The 15,185-nt window shown below is 41.1% G+C and overlaps 1 protein-coding gene across 16 annotated transcripts in view; it reads left to right on the top strand.

The window, feature by feature from the left end:
- huwe1 (HECT, UBA and WWE domain containing E3 ubiquitin protein ligase 1) overlaps nucleotides 1-15,185 on the top strand; it is a 49,109-nt gene that overhangs the window by 8,763 nt on the left and 25,161 nt on the right. For 13 of the 16 annotated variants that reach the window (XM_084917119.1, XM_084917120.1, XM_084917122.1 and 10 more), the window contains 27 exons: nucleotides 31-199; nucleotides 286-386; nucleotides 612-762; nucleotides 864-991; nucleotides 1,076-1,216; nucleotides 1,313-1,418; nucleotides 5,487-5,594; nucleotides 5,675-5,776; nucleotides 5,921-6,001; nucleotides 6,191-6,297; nucleotides 6,722-6,899; nucleotides 7,004-7,095; nucleotides 7,177-7,397; nucleotides 7,535-7,592; nucleotides 7,735-7,911; nucleotides 8,096-8,341; nucleotides 8,717-8,850; nucleotides 8,931-9,043; nucleotides 9,133-9,315; nucleotides 9,462-9,678; nucleotides 9,773-9,895; nucleotides 11,043-11,280; nucleotides 11,594-11,941; nucleotides 12,906-13,028; nucleotides 13,132-13,227; nucleotides 13,349-13,618; nucleotides 13,917-14,069. In XM_084917119.1, coding sequence (XP_084773245.1) covers nucleotides 31-199; nucleotides 286-386; nucleotides 612-762; nucleotides 864-991; nucleotides 1,076-1,216; nucleotides 1,313-1,418; nucleotides 5,487-5,594; nucleotides 5,675-5,776; nucleotides 5,921-6,001; nucleotides 6,191-6,297; nucleotides 6,722-6,899; nucleotides 7,004-7,095; nucleotides 7,177-7,397; nucleotides 7,535-7,592; nucleotides 7,735-7,911; nucleotides 8,096-8,341; nucleotides 8,717-8,850; nucleotides 8,931-9,043; nucleotides 9,133-9,315; nucleotides 9,462-9,678; nucleotides 9,773-9,895; nucleotides 11,043-11,280; nucleotides 11,594-11,941; nucleotides 12,906-13,028; nucleotides 13,132-13,227; nucleotides 13,349-13,618; nucleotides 13,917-14,069 — 4,164 coding nt within the window. The remainder of the gene's footprint in view (nucleotides 1-30; nucleotides 200-285; nucleotides 387-611; nucleotides 763-863; nucleotides 992-1,075; nucleotides 1,217-1,312; nucleotides 1,419-5,486; nucleotides 5,595-5,674; nucleotides 5,777-5,920; nucleotides 6,002-6,190; nucleotides 6,298-6,721; nucleotides 6,900-7,003; nucleotides 7,096-7,176; nucleotides 7,398-7,534; nucleotides 7,593-7,734; nucleotides 7,912-8,095; nucleotides 8,342-8,716; nucleotides 8,851-8,930; nucleotides 9,044-9,132; nucleotides 9,316-9,461; nucleotides 9,679-9,772; nucleotides 9,896-11,042; nucleotides 11,281-11,593; nucleotides 11,942-12,905; nucleotides 13,029-13,131; nucleotides 13,228-13,348; nucleotides 13,619-13,916; nucleotides 14,070-15,185) is intronic. The other 3 variants (XM_084917125.1, XM_084917121.1, XM_084917118.1) reach the window with 2 other exon arrangements.

Below are 15,185 nucleotides of genomic sequence, written 5' to 3'. Positions count from 1 at the left end.
ACCTAATACACAGCTTGTTTTGTCTCATAGATTTCAGAGAGCCCATCAGAAATCATGGAGTCACTGACAATGATGTACAACATCCCAAAAGACAAACAGACCCTACTGTTTACTCATATTCGACTAGCCCATGGTTTCTCAAATCACAAGAAGAGGTTGCAGGCTGTACAAGCCCGACTGCATGCTATTTCTATACTGGGTGAGCAGAAAGCTTTTTCCCAAGAAAGTGACATGATTTTGGTCCTAGTTTTATGTTCTAACCTTTTCTCTGCCTCTCCCCACCAGTGTATTCAAATGCACTCCAAGAGTCAGCCAACAGTATTCTGTATAATGGCTTGATAGAGGAGCTGGTGGATGTCTTGCAGATTACAGACAAACAGCTTGTGGTAAGAAAGTAATTTTTTCTTTTCTTTTTTTTTTTCCTTCAAGCTCGATCACTGTCATTACACTAAATGTACTTTCATTGTATTAATAAAATGTCTTTTGATGTGTTTTGTGACTGTGTGAGAAGATGATTACTTTCAGTGCCTTCTTTATTCTTAGGTCTGCACAATCTCTGTCCTTTTTCATTGTCTGTTCTCTGAAGTGCTGTATTGGATTTTGTTCTTCAGGATATCAAGGCGGCCTCTTTGCGCACTTTAACTTCAATTGTCCATCTGGAGAGGACGCCCAAGCTTTCCAACATCATCGACTGCACCGGCACTGCCTCATACCATGGCTTCTTGCCCGTGTTGGTTCGCAATTGCATACAAGCAATGATTGGTGAGAACATAGCAGAAATTATGACCCAAATTTTTAATGAGTGATGTGCAAGAAATTTGGTAAATAAAATCAGAGCTTTTAACCCCCCCTTTGCTTTCTAGATCCTCTGATGGAACCTTACCCACACCAGTTTGCAACAGCACTCTTTTCATTCCTTTACCATTTGGCTAGCTATGATGCTGGAGGGGAGGCCCTTGTGTCCTGTGGAATGATGGAAGCCCTCCTTAAGGTACATACAGGCCCTATAGTACATCGTAGCCATTCATAATGTTGTCTTTAAGAAATATATCAATGATTATGTTGTACTTTATAGGTGATCAAGTTCTTGGGTGACGAGCAGGACCAGATCACCTTTGTAACAAGAGCAGTGCGGGTTGTGGACCTCATCACCAACCTTGACATGGCTGCCTTTCAGTCCCACAGCGGCCTTTCCATTTTCATCTGCAGACTAGAGGTTTGTTAGGCATATTCCTGACCTAGCCACTTTTAGATACAGTCACTCAGTCCTCTGCATTTGCTCATTCCTCTCTCTATCAATTTCTTAATATAGCATGAGGTGGACCTGTCGAGAAAAGAGTGCCCTTTTGTCATCAAGCCAAAGATCCAGAGGCCTAGTGCAGCAGTAGAGTCTGAGGACATGGACACAGACATGGAGAGTAAGTGAAGATATGGAATGTTTTGAACTTCAATAATACACCAAAAACTTGATTAGAAAACAACCAACCAACCACATGACGTTATGTTCCGTACTAACAGAAGATTGCTCTAAAAGGTTTTTTAAAACTTTTAACTAAAAGCACTTATTTCTTAAATCCAGCTTCACAGACAGTGTTATATCTTTGTCACATTTTGAGAGCAGGGCTCAATGGTGTATATTAGCCTCTATATGTATAGTGTTTCATGTCCTCTTTAATGTTTAACATCAGGGTGGTGGTTAAAATGATCTCAATGGACTGGTATTTACATAGTGCTTTTCTATTTATACTGACCACTAAAAATGCTTGACACGACACATGCATTGATAGATTTATTCCACAAAATCGTAGCGCTTTGTTGGTCTCACCTCTACATCCAATTTAAAATTGATTTGACCTCACATGGATGTCTCTAAACAAACGGAGCAAACCCACCCTGGCACAGGGAGAGCATGCAGGCTATGTGCATGATGGCTCCAGGAAGGTGTGAACCTAGAACCTTCTTTCATGCTGTAGATGGTGCTAGCTTTTATTTACTGAAAACGCATACCCTGGATGGAATCTAGATTGCTCAGGCATGCGGATGGTATGGTAAGAATTTGTTGTCACCAAATTCTGTGACTCCTTGGATGGTGTCAAACATTCAGGCTGGTGCAGGTTGTATAATGATGAGGGCAATCTTTGTGGACCAGATTTAGGGCAACTTTAAACCTGTTATTAATTGAATGCTGCTGCTGACTTGAGAATTTTTGTTGATAAACGCAACAGTGAGTTCTCAGTGCTTCACCGGCCTTTCCAGTCTTTGAGTAGAACACTTCTCGTTTGAAAAGAGGGTTGTTGGATGAATGCGGAGCTGACAGATCTTCTAAACGTATTGGGGTAACTCCTTTACAGAGAATTTGGTGTTTGGTGTACAATGGTGTTTTTGAATTTTAGTTGGCATCAGAGGAAAATCACGAGTTCCAAAATAATCAAGCACTATGTGAATGTGTTTGATCAAACATGGCAGGTGAACAAGGACATATGACTTCTTTGCCAAAAAGTTGATTCTTTTCATCTGGATGTAGCGTTTTCAGTGGGAGAAATGTTTCATCATTCATCCAAGTGACATCTTCAGAAGTCTTGACTTCTTGATCCAGACATCCAGATGAACAGAATCAAATTTTTGGGTTTTCCTTACCTGGATGATTGAGCGTGCATCAAGATATGGCTTTGTTGTAGGGCTGTTCAATATAACGATATATATCGGATGACGATATAAAAACGTCTATCGTTTCATTTTACGCTATCGTTTGTTTCTTGGTGTATCAAAATAAACTGTTTACGGCAATATTTTTCATTATTTTGATGGTCACTGTAGTGGCTATATTAATTTCTTCTTTCTCTTATATTTAATATAACCACACTACAGACAGACAAGCATTTGTTTTTATGCGTTGTCGTTAGCAACAACGATGGTAAAACCACCGCGTGTCCACTTGTTCCACATAAACCTTTCGCAATAAAGCTCAAGATCCTGTTGAGACTTTTCAAAATAAACTGAATCACGTGAAAGATGCAGAGTGTTTACGGATGAGAAGCAAAAAAGAGCCGCCAGGTGCTAAAAAATAATGTGTGTAAATAATAAAGATTCACAGAATTTACAGAATATGTTACATTTTTGTGATTTATATCGTTATCGGACGATAGATGTCTTAATATCGGGATATGAGATTTTGGTCATATCGCACAGCCCTACTTTGTTGATTTCCAGCAGTCAACTTTCGTCCTCTCTGATTCACAGCTGCTGTATTTTACACACGTGCTGAATTAGCCAGCTAAGCTGCAGTGTTTTGGTTTTGATGTATTCTGACTTTCATATCATTTATGATCTGAATAGTTAAGAGACAATGATCTGTTGCAGTCTCTCCTGGTGGCTTTGGTGGTAGTATAATGCAGGGTTGTGACACGCCTTTGTGTCCAAATCGTGCAGTTCTTAGGGACTGAAGTCGCTATAGGTTAACTTTGATTTCCAATAGTGATATTCCCAAAACAGACAAACTAGTATGTGTTTTGGTTTGCTTCTCTCCTGCTTTGTGTGCTCACTTTGACTGTATTTTAATGAAGTGGAATTCACACTAAAGCTGTTCTTGTTTACTAGAGCTGCCACGATTAGTCGACTAGTCACGATTACGTCGACTATCAAAATCGTCGACGACTAATTTAATAGTCGACGCGTCGTTTGAAGCTTTGTAAGATCCCAAAAGATGCAGGGATAAGTAGTAGGATTTAAGAGTGTAATAACGGACTGAAACAGAAGATGGCAGCACTGCATGTACAAGGATGCCAGCTGCCGTTAAACCTCGAAGAAGAAGAAGCTGTGTCCGGTATCCTATCTGTGTCCAAATTTAGGAACCGCATCCTCCTGTGGCCACATTTGTAGGCCGATTACGTTAAAGCGACACGACAAAGACGGTCCAAATTCGAAGACTCTGACAAATGCGGCCCAGAAATGCGCCCTTCATTTCCCCTGATTTGAAGGATGGGTCGGGTGTATACTTCGTGGCCCAACCTATCCCAGAATTCATTGCGCGGCCCTGCTTAGTCTCCAACAATGGCAGCAGCTAGTTAGTTTTAATATTACTCTTATTATTCTTTCTGGGTCACAAAATAAACGTTTAACATATTTTCAGGCGAGAATGTAGCTGTATAAACCTCAAATATCTGCTCAGTTTATCAAGACACCACATATTTTCAAAAGCACTCCGACGTTTTCGGAGACGTCTGTTACCCACCAGCTCGATAGTGAGCCGGGGTTCAAGGCTCGCTAGAGCCGGTGAGAACACCAGACTCCCGGCAAATTGTTTTCAAACCCACCGCCGTCTTTCGCTACTCAGGTTAAACATGATGTAAGTCACTTAGATAACTCAAAAATGTTATTGTTTGGCTTTTTTCAGTATTTTATTTGTTCCTGAGTAAATCGGTTTGGCTGAGATTAAAGTTATAGTTTTTACACAGCTGAATAAACGTCAAGCAGACAACTGATTATCAGAAGTGTGAGATGCTGGAGAATATACTCCGGTGTCCTGTTATATTTTAGATGGCAAGGAGCAGACGGCTGAGTTTATTAAACTCCACTGAAACAATCTGCACATTTCATTAAAATTTAACAAACTATCATCTTGTCTTTATTTTTAGTTAGCACATACCTTACACACTTAAAGCTGTAAGCTAATAATAGTTATATAAGAGCAGATGCATGCTGGTGCAATAAGCTGTACGTTGCACGTCCAATGGATGCATGATCTGATTAGTCAACTAATCGCAAAAATAATCGGTGACTAGTCAACTATCAAAATAATTGTTTGTGGCAGCCCTATTGTTTACATGCCCTGCTGCCTTTGTTGTTAGATGACTGTATGCGCATCAGTGACACAAGTGACACCCATTAAGACTAATGTACTCTGCACTGAGTGATGTTCTGTTGCACTATGTAGTACAAAAAGTATAGTGCTTTTAGCATTAAAACAAGCAAACCAATTCTAGTAGCTCCTCCAAAACAGTGAATCAATAAAGGGCCGTTTCACCAAATGCCAATTACTAGAAAGGCCTCCCTAGTAGGGAAAATTGAAATATTTCTAAAACTTAACTTTTAGAACTTTTAAATACAGTTGTACATATTTATTTTTACACTATAATACTCGTGTATAACAATAATGATGCTTTATACATTTCTTTCTTTTTCTTTTTTTTTAATTCTTTGTCAAAGAGCTTTTAGTCCTGTTTTGCCCCTGCTTATGCGATGACATTACATTAAAGTGAATACTGTATTCAGAGAGTGGGTTAAATCACTCTTTGTTATGGAATCTATACAAGAAGAAATTACAGCTATATTATCAATAAAGGGGATCGTGCCTAACTTACAGCTATGGTTTTCCTAATCAAGTCCTTGGTTGGTCGTGGCCAGATTTTATAAGCAGTAGTCTGTTTGTTAGGGTTATATAAAATATTCCCCTGTTGTTTATATGGAAACATTGTGAATTCTCACAGTGTCAGAAGTTGCTATGGAAAGCAGCCCTCGACCATCAACATCTTCTAGTTCCAGAGCTGAGGGAGACCACCGAGCACAGAGCAGCACTACTAACACGCCTCGTGCAGGTACGCACATCGCACACAAATGAATATATGAATTTTATCACTCCTGCGTTCTTCAGTTTCTATGATTCTCATCTCTTTAGGTATGCAGTGTATCCCCCAGAGGGCAGCTCTGTTGAAGTCGATGCTAAATTTCTTGAAGAAAGCCATCCAGGACCCTGCCTTTTCTGATGGCATCCGCCATGGTGAGTCATTGGAATCCACTTCTTTGTTGTACCGATGAACTTGAGATCATACATCTTGTACTAATCTTGTTTACATATGTTGCTGTACATCTGTATTGTATTGTGAACCCACTTTTATTTATTTATTTTTTTTAAAACTCCAAGTAATGGATGGGTCCTTGCCTACCTCACTCAAGCACATCATCAGTAATGCAGAATATTACGGCCCCTCACTGTTCCTCCTAGGTGAGTACACAGTTACACTCTTTCACTTTACGGAGTCCTCCTCATCTGACTTCAGAAATGCAACATTTTTCTCATATTAAGCTTTCTGCTTCATCAGTGTTGCAATATTTTTATCCATTTAATATTTTATTGGATTATGATTTCTTTCCCCACCACCCCCATTTTTGTTTTTGTCTTTCTGGTTTTTAGCGACAGAAGTGGTGACGGTGTTTGTGTTCCAGGAGCCATCTCTGCTCTCCTCTTTGCAGGATAATGGTCTGACTGATGTCATGCTGCATGCCCTTCTCATCAAAGATGTGAGTTTCTAGCTCTTTCTTTTCTTAATGTCTTTGACCACTTGTGGCAGTTCAATATCAGTTTTGATGTCTGTGTCTTTGTACACTCAATAGATTCTTAGAATTAATTATTTCTTTGTTTTTAGATATGGATGGATGATATAACATGGTTGCCTATTATCCAAAAGTCAGGAATCAGACTTGCACATGTGTTGATTTATAAATTTGACTATTATAACAACCATTCAGTCAGAATATATATTGTATAAACAGGTTGACATTATTGGAAAGCATTTCAATGCATGCAACCACTGTTCTTACAAAAGAAAACACCCCCCCCCCCCAAAAAAAAAAAACAAAAAAAAAAACAAGAAAAAAAAAAAACACAGGCTAATAGTGGGCCTTTAACTTGAAAAACAGTAAAACATTTCAAACGCTTTTGCAGGTTCCTGCTACCCGCGAAGTATTGGGTTCTCTCCCCAATGTGTTTAGTGCCCTCTGCTTGAATGCGAGAGGCTTGCACTCCTTCGTTCAGTGCCAGCCCTTTGAGCGACTCTTCAAAGTGCTTTTGTCTCCTGACTACCTGCCTGCAATGCGACGACGGCGTAGCTCTGACCCTTTGGGTGAGGTTCCCCTGTTGTTTATTTTTTGTCTTTGGTGTTTTTTTTTTTTGTCTTTGCCTGTGAACCACATTTCATTGCATAACATGTTGTTTGTTTTAATTCAGGTGACACTGCATCCAACTTGGGTAGTGCTGTGGATGAACTAATGAGGCACCAGCCCACTTTGAAAACAGATGCTACTACTGCCATTATTAAGGTAGTCCAAATTTGATTTAAAAATATTTCAGGTGTTGAAACAGAACATGTCAAGGTATCTAAAGCAAAGTTGCTGTTACAGTTGCTTGAGGAGATCTGCAACCTAGGTCGAGCTCCTGAGTACATCTGCCAGAAACCATCTATTCAGAAAGCAGATGGTACTGTTGCAGTTCCACCAGCACGCTCCAGCCATGCTGCCGAAGAAGCTTCAAGTGAGGATGAAGAGGAAGAGGAGGCCCTTCACACATTCAGCCAGCAGCAGGGGGAAGCAGAGAGCAGCAGACAGTCAGTGCCACTTGAACTGTATGACTCTGAGTTCATAACACAATAGAAAAGAAAAAACTGTCTTTACAGACTTTAATTACTTTTCCAGGTTAATTGACAAAATTTCAAATATACGGTTGGTGGTTGAAGTTTTGATAATGTGTGCATTCTTGCAGGGTGGTTGGCACTGAGGAACGGATACCCATTCCTCTAATGGATTATATTCTTAATGTGGTAAGTCTTTGCTTCAGTGGTTGTACTGTCTGGTTTATGGTCCAATATATTCTAAGTAATAATTGGGAAATGGTGTAAGCTATTAAAGCAGTGGATACCTTTATCACTTAAGTCCATAATTTGGTGTGCATACGTTCTCCAGATGAAGTTTGTGGAATCCATTCTAAGCAACAACACCACAGATGACCATTGTCAAGAATTTGTCAACCAGAAGGGGCTTCTGCCCCTGGTCTCTATTCTGGGCCTGCCCAACTTGCCCATAGACTTTCCCACCTCAGCTGCTTGCCAAGCAGTTGCTGGCGTCTGCAAGTCGATACTGGTGAGCATAACCTAAAGATCACTGGAATTTATTTCCAGTTTCTTTATTTTTTATTTCTTTTTTTTTTTTTTTTTTTTTTTAAGAAATTGGCACACATGGAATGCACATTGCTATTGCACTCCGTACACTTGTTTTAATAGGCAGTTCGTGTGCAATTTGAAAATGACTCAATCCTTCCCTTTAGACTCTCTCACATGAGCCTAAAGTACTCCAGGAGGGCCTGTGCCAACTGGACAGTATTTTGACATCTCTGGAGCCACTTCATCGACCAATTGAGGTGCCTGGTGGGTCTGTGCTTCTCAGAGAACTGGCTAATGCAGGCCACGTCACAGATGCCACATTGTCAGCTCGGGCAACACCCCTTCTACATGCTCTTACTGCAGCGCATGCTTACATCCTCATGTTTGTCCATACCTGCAGAGTCGGACAGGTAAAGTGTGTGTGTGTGTGTGTGTGTGTGTGTGTGTGTGTGTGTGTGTGTGTGTGTGTGTGTGTGTGTGTGTGTGAGTGAAAAAAAATAAAACTACTTGACCTCAAAACACTATAGTTCAGAAGGTGGCTCTCCACCCATGTTTTGATTTCCAAAAACTATTAGGAGCAAGTGCCTATGCAGCTAATTCTTTTCTGTTCAGTCCACTATGCAGATGCCTTATGAGGACAGAAACACATTGAAATCCAAATGTTAGATCTCAAAAACATAGAATTTACTTTTCTTTTGCTAATGAATGAAAATTCAGCCTTTGTTTGACAAGTGAGAGCCAAATTGATTCAACAGCTCTAAATATTTCTGTTGTCTTCTAAACAGAGTGAAATCAGAGCCATTTCAGTAAACCAGTGGGGCTCTCAGCTCGGCCTGAGTGTTCTCAGCAAGCTCAGCCAGCTCTACTGCTCTCTGGTATGGGAGAGCACTGTGCTACTGTCCCTTTGCACCCCTAACAGGTGAGTAATCTTATCCTTTACTCCTTTACCTAAACTTTGTAGTTATCACCCCTAACAACCTATTGCTTGTTTCTTAACAGTTTGCCTCCAGGATGTGAGTTTGGCCAGGCCGACATGCAAAAACTTGTTCCCAAAGAGGAAAAGCCATCTGGCAACACGACAGCATCTTCAGCCTCTGGCTCCAGGAGAACTGGTAATGTAACCATTTAAACTTGTTCATTAAAAACTAGCATGTCCTTGGAGCACCCTTCAACAAATACATACTTGTCCACATTCATCCAGCAGAATCAGAGGCAGTGTCTGTGGATTCCTCTGCTGGTGGTCTATTAGAAGGCATGGGTCTAGATGGGGATACCTTGGCTCCCATGGAGACAGATGAACCCTCTGCAGCAGACCCAAAGACCAAGTCCAAACTTACTCCAGCTATGGCCACCCGCATCAAACAAATTAAGCCCTTACTCTCTGGTAGGAGTATGTCCAAGGCGCACATATTATATTTTGTGTCTGTAATTTTTTTTATTTTTTCCTTTTATCTTACAATATTTAACACTTTTTTTTTTTTTTTTTTGAAAGTCAAAGTTTGTCTTACCTATCCACATGTGTCTTTGCAGCTTCATCTCGGTTAGGTAGGGCTCTGGCCGAGCTCTTTGGCTTGCTAGTAAAACTGTGCGTGGGCTCCCCAGTGCGCCAACGTCGCTCCCACCATGCCACAAGTACAGGCACTACCCCAACACCTGCTGCCAGGGCCACTGCTTCTGCTCTCACCAAGCTGCTCACCAAGGGTCTAAGTTGGCAGCCTCCACCCTACACACCCACCCCTCGCTTTAGGTAAGAGGAATTTGGCACTGCCACCTCTTTTGCTATTATGTGCTTATCACAAGCAATGATATTGAACAATATATTTTTTTTCTTTCCCTGGCAGGTTAACTTTTTTCATCTGCTCAGTGGGTTTCACATCTCCTATGTTGTTTGATGAAAGGAAGTACCCTTACCACCTTATGCTGCAAAAGTTCTTTTGCTCTGGAGGACACGATGCCTTATTTGAGTGAGTCATATTGTATGGTGCAATCAAGTTGTAGAGCACAAATATGGGCAAAAATAGAAATGTTATGTTGTTTGTGATGAGAAGCTTATTTTAACATGCAGTGAAATTCTTGCCACAAGTCGGGGCCTTTTCTTTAAAGAACACGAGTACCTTGTTGTTTGTAGGACTGCTGTTTATGGAAGTGGGTGACTTTTGTGTGTTAAAAGACCACCGCGTAGCTGCAGCCACCAGGCCTTTATTCATATGGGCATATACTCAAACTCAAATGGTGTGACTTTGGTAGAGTTTGCCAAGCAGACAACATACAACTCAGAAATTCATCTTACTTTTGGACTTGGTATGCCTGATATGACTGCTCTCTGCCATCTTTGTTTTTATGTACTGTGCTGGAAATGGGGAGACTAGACACACAAGTGTTTTTGAAAATTCTCATAGAATTCTTGAAATAAATGGTTGTCTCCGCCATTTGTGACGCAGGTTTTCTTCATCTCTAAAATTATGCATTCATTTTTTTGAAACTTTCTGAAGGCATTTGGCCTCTGCTACTTTACGTTCTACTTGACACTCCTTCTCACTGACCTGATCGCTAATTATGCAGATAAAGCTTTACTTCAATTAAGACCACACACATTCATTAAAATTTAGTCCTAGTTTCGTGATCTATCCCCACATCCATTTTTCTTAACCGCTTGTCCAATTTAGGGTTACAGGGGGCTGAATCAGTTGTCGTAATGCGAGAGGCAGAATGCACTGTGGACAGTTAAGCACTCTATCGCAGGGCTAATAGAGAAACAGACACTCATTCACACTTAGATTCACAGCTACAGCCAGTTTAGTATCGCCAGTTAACTTAACGTCCATGTCTTTGGACTATGGGAGGAAGCCAGCGTACCCAGAGAGAACCGACACAGGTACAGGGAGAACATGCAAGTTTATGTAGAAAGGCCTTAGATGGCCAATGAATTTGAATCCAAAACTTTGCTGTCAGGTGATGGTGCTAACCAATATACCACTGTCACTCATGTTTCATTTTTTCAATAATTACAGACATCATTTTTTTGCCCATCCCCCAAAAATATTATTTTGACATTTACTTAGTTTAATTGGTTGAGTTTTGGGGTTTTTTGTTTTTTGTTTTTTTTAACAGGACATTTAACTGGGCACTGTCAATGGGAGGGAAGGTACCTGTATCTGAGGGTCTGGAGCATGCTGATCTACCAGATGGGACAGGGGAGTTCCTGGATGCCTGGTTAATGCTGGTGGAGAAGATGGTGAATCCAAGCACTGTGCTGGACTCACCCCATTCCTTGCCAGCTAAAATGCCTGGAGTTACACCCACCATGCCACAGTTCAGTGCCCTAAGGTTCCTTATTGTCACCCAGAAGGTCAGTATTAACTAAAATAACCAATTTCTAAGTGATTTCGAAGAGATTTTGTCTTTTGAAAAGATGGAAGAGATGAGCATTTATCCCTGTGTTTTCAAAAACAGTTGCTCAGTTGTATTTCTGCATTTTTAGTACTGTGTGGAGAAAAATGAGAAAGGATTGCAACAAATGTCCATGATCTTCATGCCCCCTAGAAATTCTTTATACTGTATTTATTTTTTTCTAGGCTTTAAATATGGTAGATTTTTTTTTGTATTAATCTAAGGATTCTGTTGGTGTTTTATTATTGTAACACAGTTTCTCTTTCATAAAGGCTGCATTCAGCTGCATTCGCAATCTGTGGAATCGGAAGCCACTGAAGGTGTATGGGGGTAGGATGGCTGAATCCATGTTGGCTATTCTCTGCCACATACTAAGAGGAGAGCCTGTTATTCAGGAGCGCCTGGCAAAAGAGAGGGAGGGAACAGTGCGCCCAGATGATGAGGGAACCTCTGCCGGTTCGTTGGGACCTGGCACGGCTCCAGGAGCATCTTCATCAAGTGGAGAGGCACCGCCAGTGAGTGGATCAACTTCTGGAGGGCCAACAGGAGGACCAGCTGATGATTCTACCAATTCTACGCCTCGCCGCGAGCCCCAAGTTAACCAGGCTCAGCTAACACAGGTATGTAGGGAAAGCTGTGGCAAATTTTCACCTGATTTTAAATGGTATTTGTATAGCGCTGTATTCTAGTCCCTAAGGACCCCAAAGCGCTTTACACAACCTGTCATCCACCCATTCACACGGCAAGCTACATTGTAGCCACAGCCACCCTGGGGCGCACTGACAGGCAAGTCAGGACACTGGCGCCACCAGGCCCTCTGACCACCACCAGTAGGCAACGGGTGAAGACTGAGACCAAGACTGTCCAAGCCGGGGCTTGAACCGGCAACCTTCTGATTACAAGGCGAACTCCCAACTCTTGAGCCACGATCGCCCACAGTTTTAGTCACAGTTTGGGGGACTGCCTCAGGAAGGGCATTTGGTGTAAAAATCTACCAACTCAAAATATGTGGAACTTCTCACTGTAGTGAGAATATTTTTTTTGGTTTGTTTGTTTTTCATAAGTTGTCTGATGTAACATTATTCCATTATATAACATTATTTCAGCAGCAATATTTTTTTAGCTTGTTATGCTAGTGCTGCAGGTAGATGTGAGAGTACAGGTTAACTGCGTAATTTTATATCTAAATGCCGATGATTCTGGGTTTAGGAAATGTTACACCACCACCCCCACCCTGCAGCCAGAGAAAAGGAGAAATTAAGAAACAACTTGGAGAGAGTAAGGAAATAAAGGAAAGAGTCATATTGAAGAAAAAAATAAGGACTTGAGAGACAAATTTCAGTGTTATAATAATAGTGTTGGGACAAGGTTTGGTTGGGGGTTTGAGAGAGATTAGAGAGATAATTTATAGAGGCCTCTGTCATGTTTCAGAAAGAATGACTTACATGACTTTTTTTCTTTCTTCAGCATGCAAACTAGTTTGCTATCACTCACTTATGTGACATTGTTATGTAACGTCCTTTTGTAGTTTCTTTTTTCACAACCTCATCTCTCTCTGCGTCTTTCTGTCGTGTGGTGTTCCAGCTGATGGATATGGGTTTCTCAAGAGAACATGCCATGGAGGCTCTACTGAACACCAGCACCATGGAGCAGGCCACCGAGTACCTCCTTACACACCCTCCTCCACTTCTTGGTGGAGCAGTAAGAGTAAGCTTTATACACAAAAACACACACACACACAGTACTTTAGTCCTTTACAATGTTTGAGAGAGACTTGGGTAGCTAACATTGTTGCTCTTATTCCATCTAGGATTTAACTATGTCCGAAGAAGACCAGATGATGAGAGCAATTGCCATGTCACTCGGGCAAGAGGTTAGCATGGAGCAGCGCTCCGACTCTCCTGAGGTGTGTTTCTTTTTTCAAGAAAAAAGCGTAGTGTAAAACATTTTTTGCTAATTGAAACTGAATGAAGGGTTAGTTTACTGTTTAGCTAAATAACTGTTGATCGTTGGTGTGTCTCCTTTAGGAAGCAGCACGACGGCGAGAGGAGGAGGACAGAAGAGCCAGGGAACGGGCAGAAGAGGAGGAGGCACGATGCTTGGAGCGCTTCATGGAGGCTGAGCCACTGGACCCCCAGGAGCTACATGCCTTCACTGACACCATGCTGCCTGGCTGCTTCCATCTTTTGGATGAGCTACCTGACACCGTCTACCGACTGTGCGACCTGCTAATGACTGCCATAAAGAGAAGTGGCCCTGAATACAGGGATCTCATCCTTGGCCAAGTTGTCCAACAGGTCAGTAGATGTTAATACTGTAGCCTGCTCTACAAATTTATTTAAATTTAAAATGCAGGTTTTTCATGGACTTGAAAAAGGTAGGCGAGTCTCTTACTTTGAACCTTCTCAGGTGGAATGTTGTTAGTACATTTTGAATGCAGGTAAGGCAGTAATGCAGTTCCTAAGAACCTCTGTACATTTGAAAGATGTGATTGTCGTCACTTCTTTTAAAAAAGAAAAGTTAAGCATCATAGTGACCCTAACAATAGCCATTTGTACACTTGTATAAGCCTGATTGTTGACATGTTGTGTGTAGGTGTGGGAGGCAGCAGACGTGCTGATCAAAGCAGCTGAGCCGCTGACTACCAGTGACACAAAGACGGTGTCTGAGTGGACCAGGCAGATGGCCACACTGCCCCAGGCCTCCAAGCTGGCAACACGAATTCTGCTGCTCACACTGCTCTTTGAGGTACCAGAATTTTAGGTTCTTGTCATAGAATGTTTATCCATACAGTGCATTTGAAAAGTGTTAGGCCCGCTTAAGGTTTCTACATTTTGGATTATTACAGACTCCTTAATCAATTCTTTGCTACAAATATTTTATTTGAAAATGGCAGAAATTCCAATTACAGAAGCATTTTTACACTTTAACACCATATGGTCTTTAAGTATTTCTTAAACTGGATTGAAGAAGACGTGCGCCTAAGTGAATTCGTTGGACAGAATTGGGAAAGGCACACCTTGTTATGGAAAACCTCAGTTTAATGGTTTATGTAAGTGAAAAGCAATCCATTACGTTGAGAGACCTGCAAGATTAGATTATCTCTAGGCACAGATCTGGGCAAGGATAGAAATACATTTTTGCAGTATTTAATTATCCTAAGGCACAGTAGGCTCATTCATTTTTAAATGAAGGAAGCAACCACCACTACCAAAAACAACCAAAGCCCCAGTGGCCACTGAATATTAATCCAAAGTTCCTTTATGGATGAATATGGACGAAAAATGTATTGGATGACAACCATTGGTTAGAGCATTCCACCATTCAAGCCTTTATGGTATAGTAGTCACACGGGCATGATTCCTCAATGAAAGGCAAATTCCAGCAAATTCGTCTTTCACACAACATAAAGATTGAACTCTTGCCACATTTCAGATTTTGTGTTTGTGAATCACACTTCATTAAAGTGAAACAAAACATAGATAATGTAATCTTAGGTAATACCATTCCACATAAAACCCCATAATACTATCCTTACAGTGACACAGATTGAGTGCATCATTACGCTTTGGGAATTATGTTTTTAGGGAGGATTTTTAGAGACAAAACGGCTGTGCTTGTGCAGTGCTTCCAGGAATAGGACACACTTGGAAAAGGAACGTGGGCCGAGGTTATAGGACCGTTCCCAAGAATATTATTTTGTTTTTGTTCTTTTGGGGGGCTGTCCATGTTACAAAAGTGCTTTTACCAAGTACTAAGTTGCGGCGGCATTTTTGTTTAAATAGATTAGGAGGAAGTTCTGAGACTAGGCAAGATTGTTTTTATAGTGTGCTTCACTATGTCTGAGAGTTCAGACTCATTTTT

This window comes from Perissodus microlepis, chromosome 20, assembly GCF_051167445.1.
Source record: "Perissodus microlepis isolate ML-2025 ecotype Zambia chromosome 20, ASM5116744v1, whole genome shotgun sequence".
NCBI classification, from domain to species: Eukaryota; Metazoa; Chordata; class Actinopteri; order Cichliformes; family Cichlidae; genus Perissodus; species Perissodus microlepis.
This window is presented reverse-complemented; position numbering and strand designations above follow the sequence as displayed.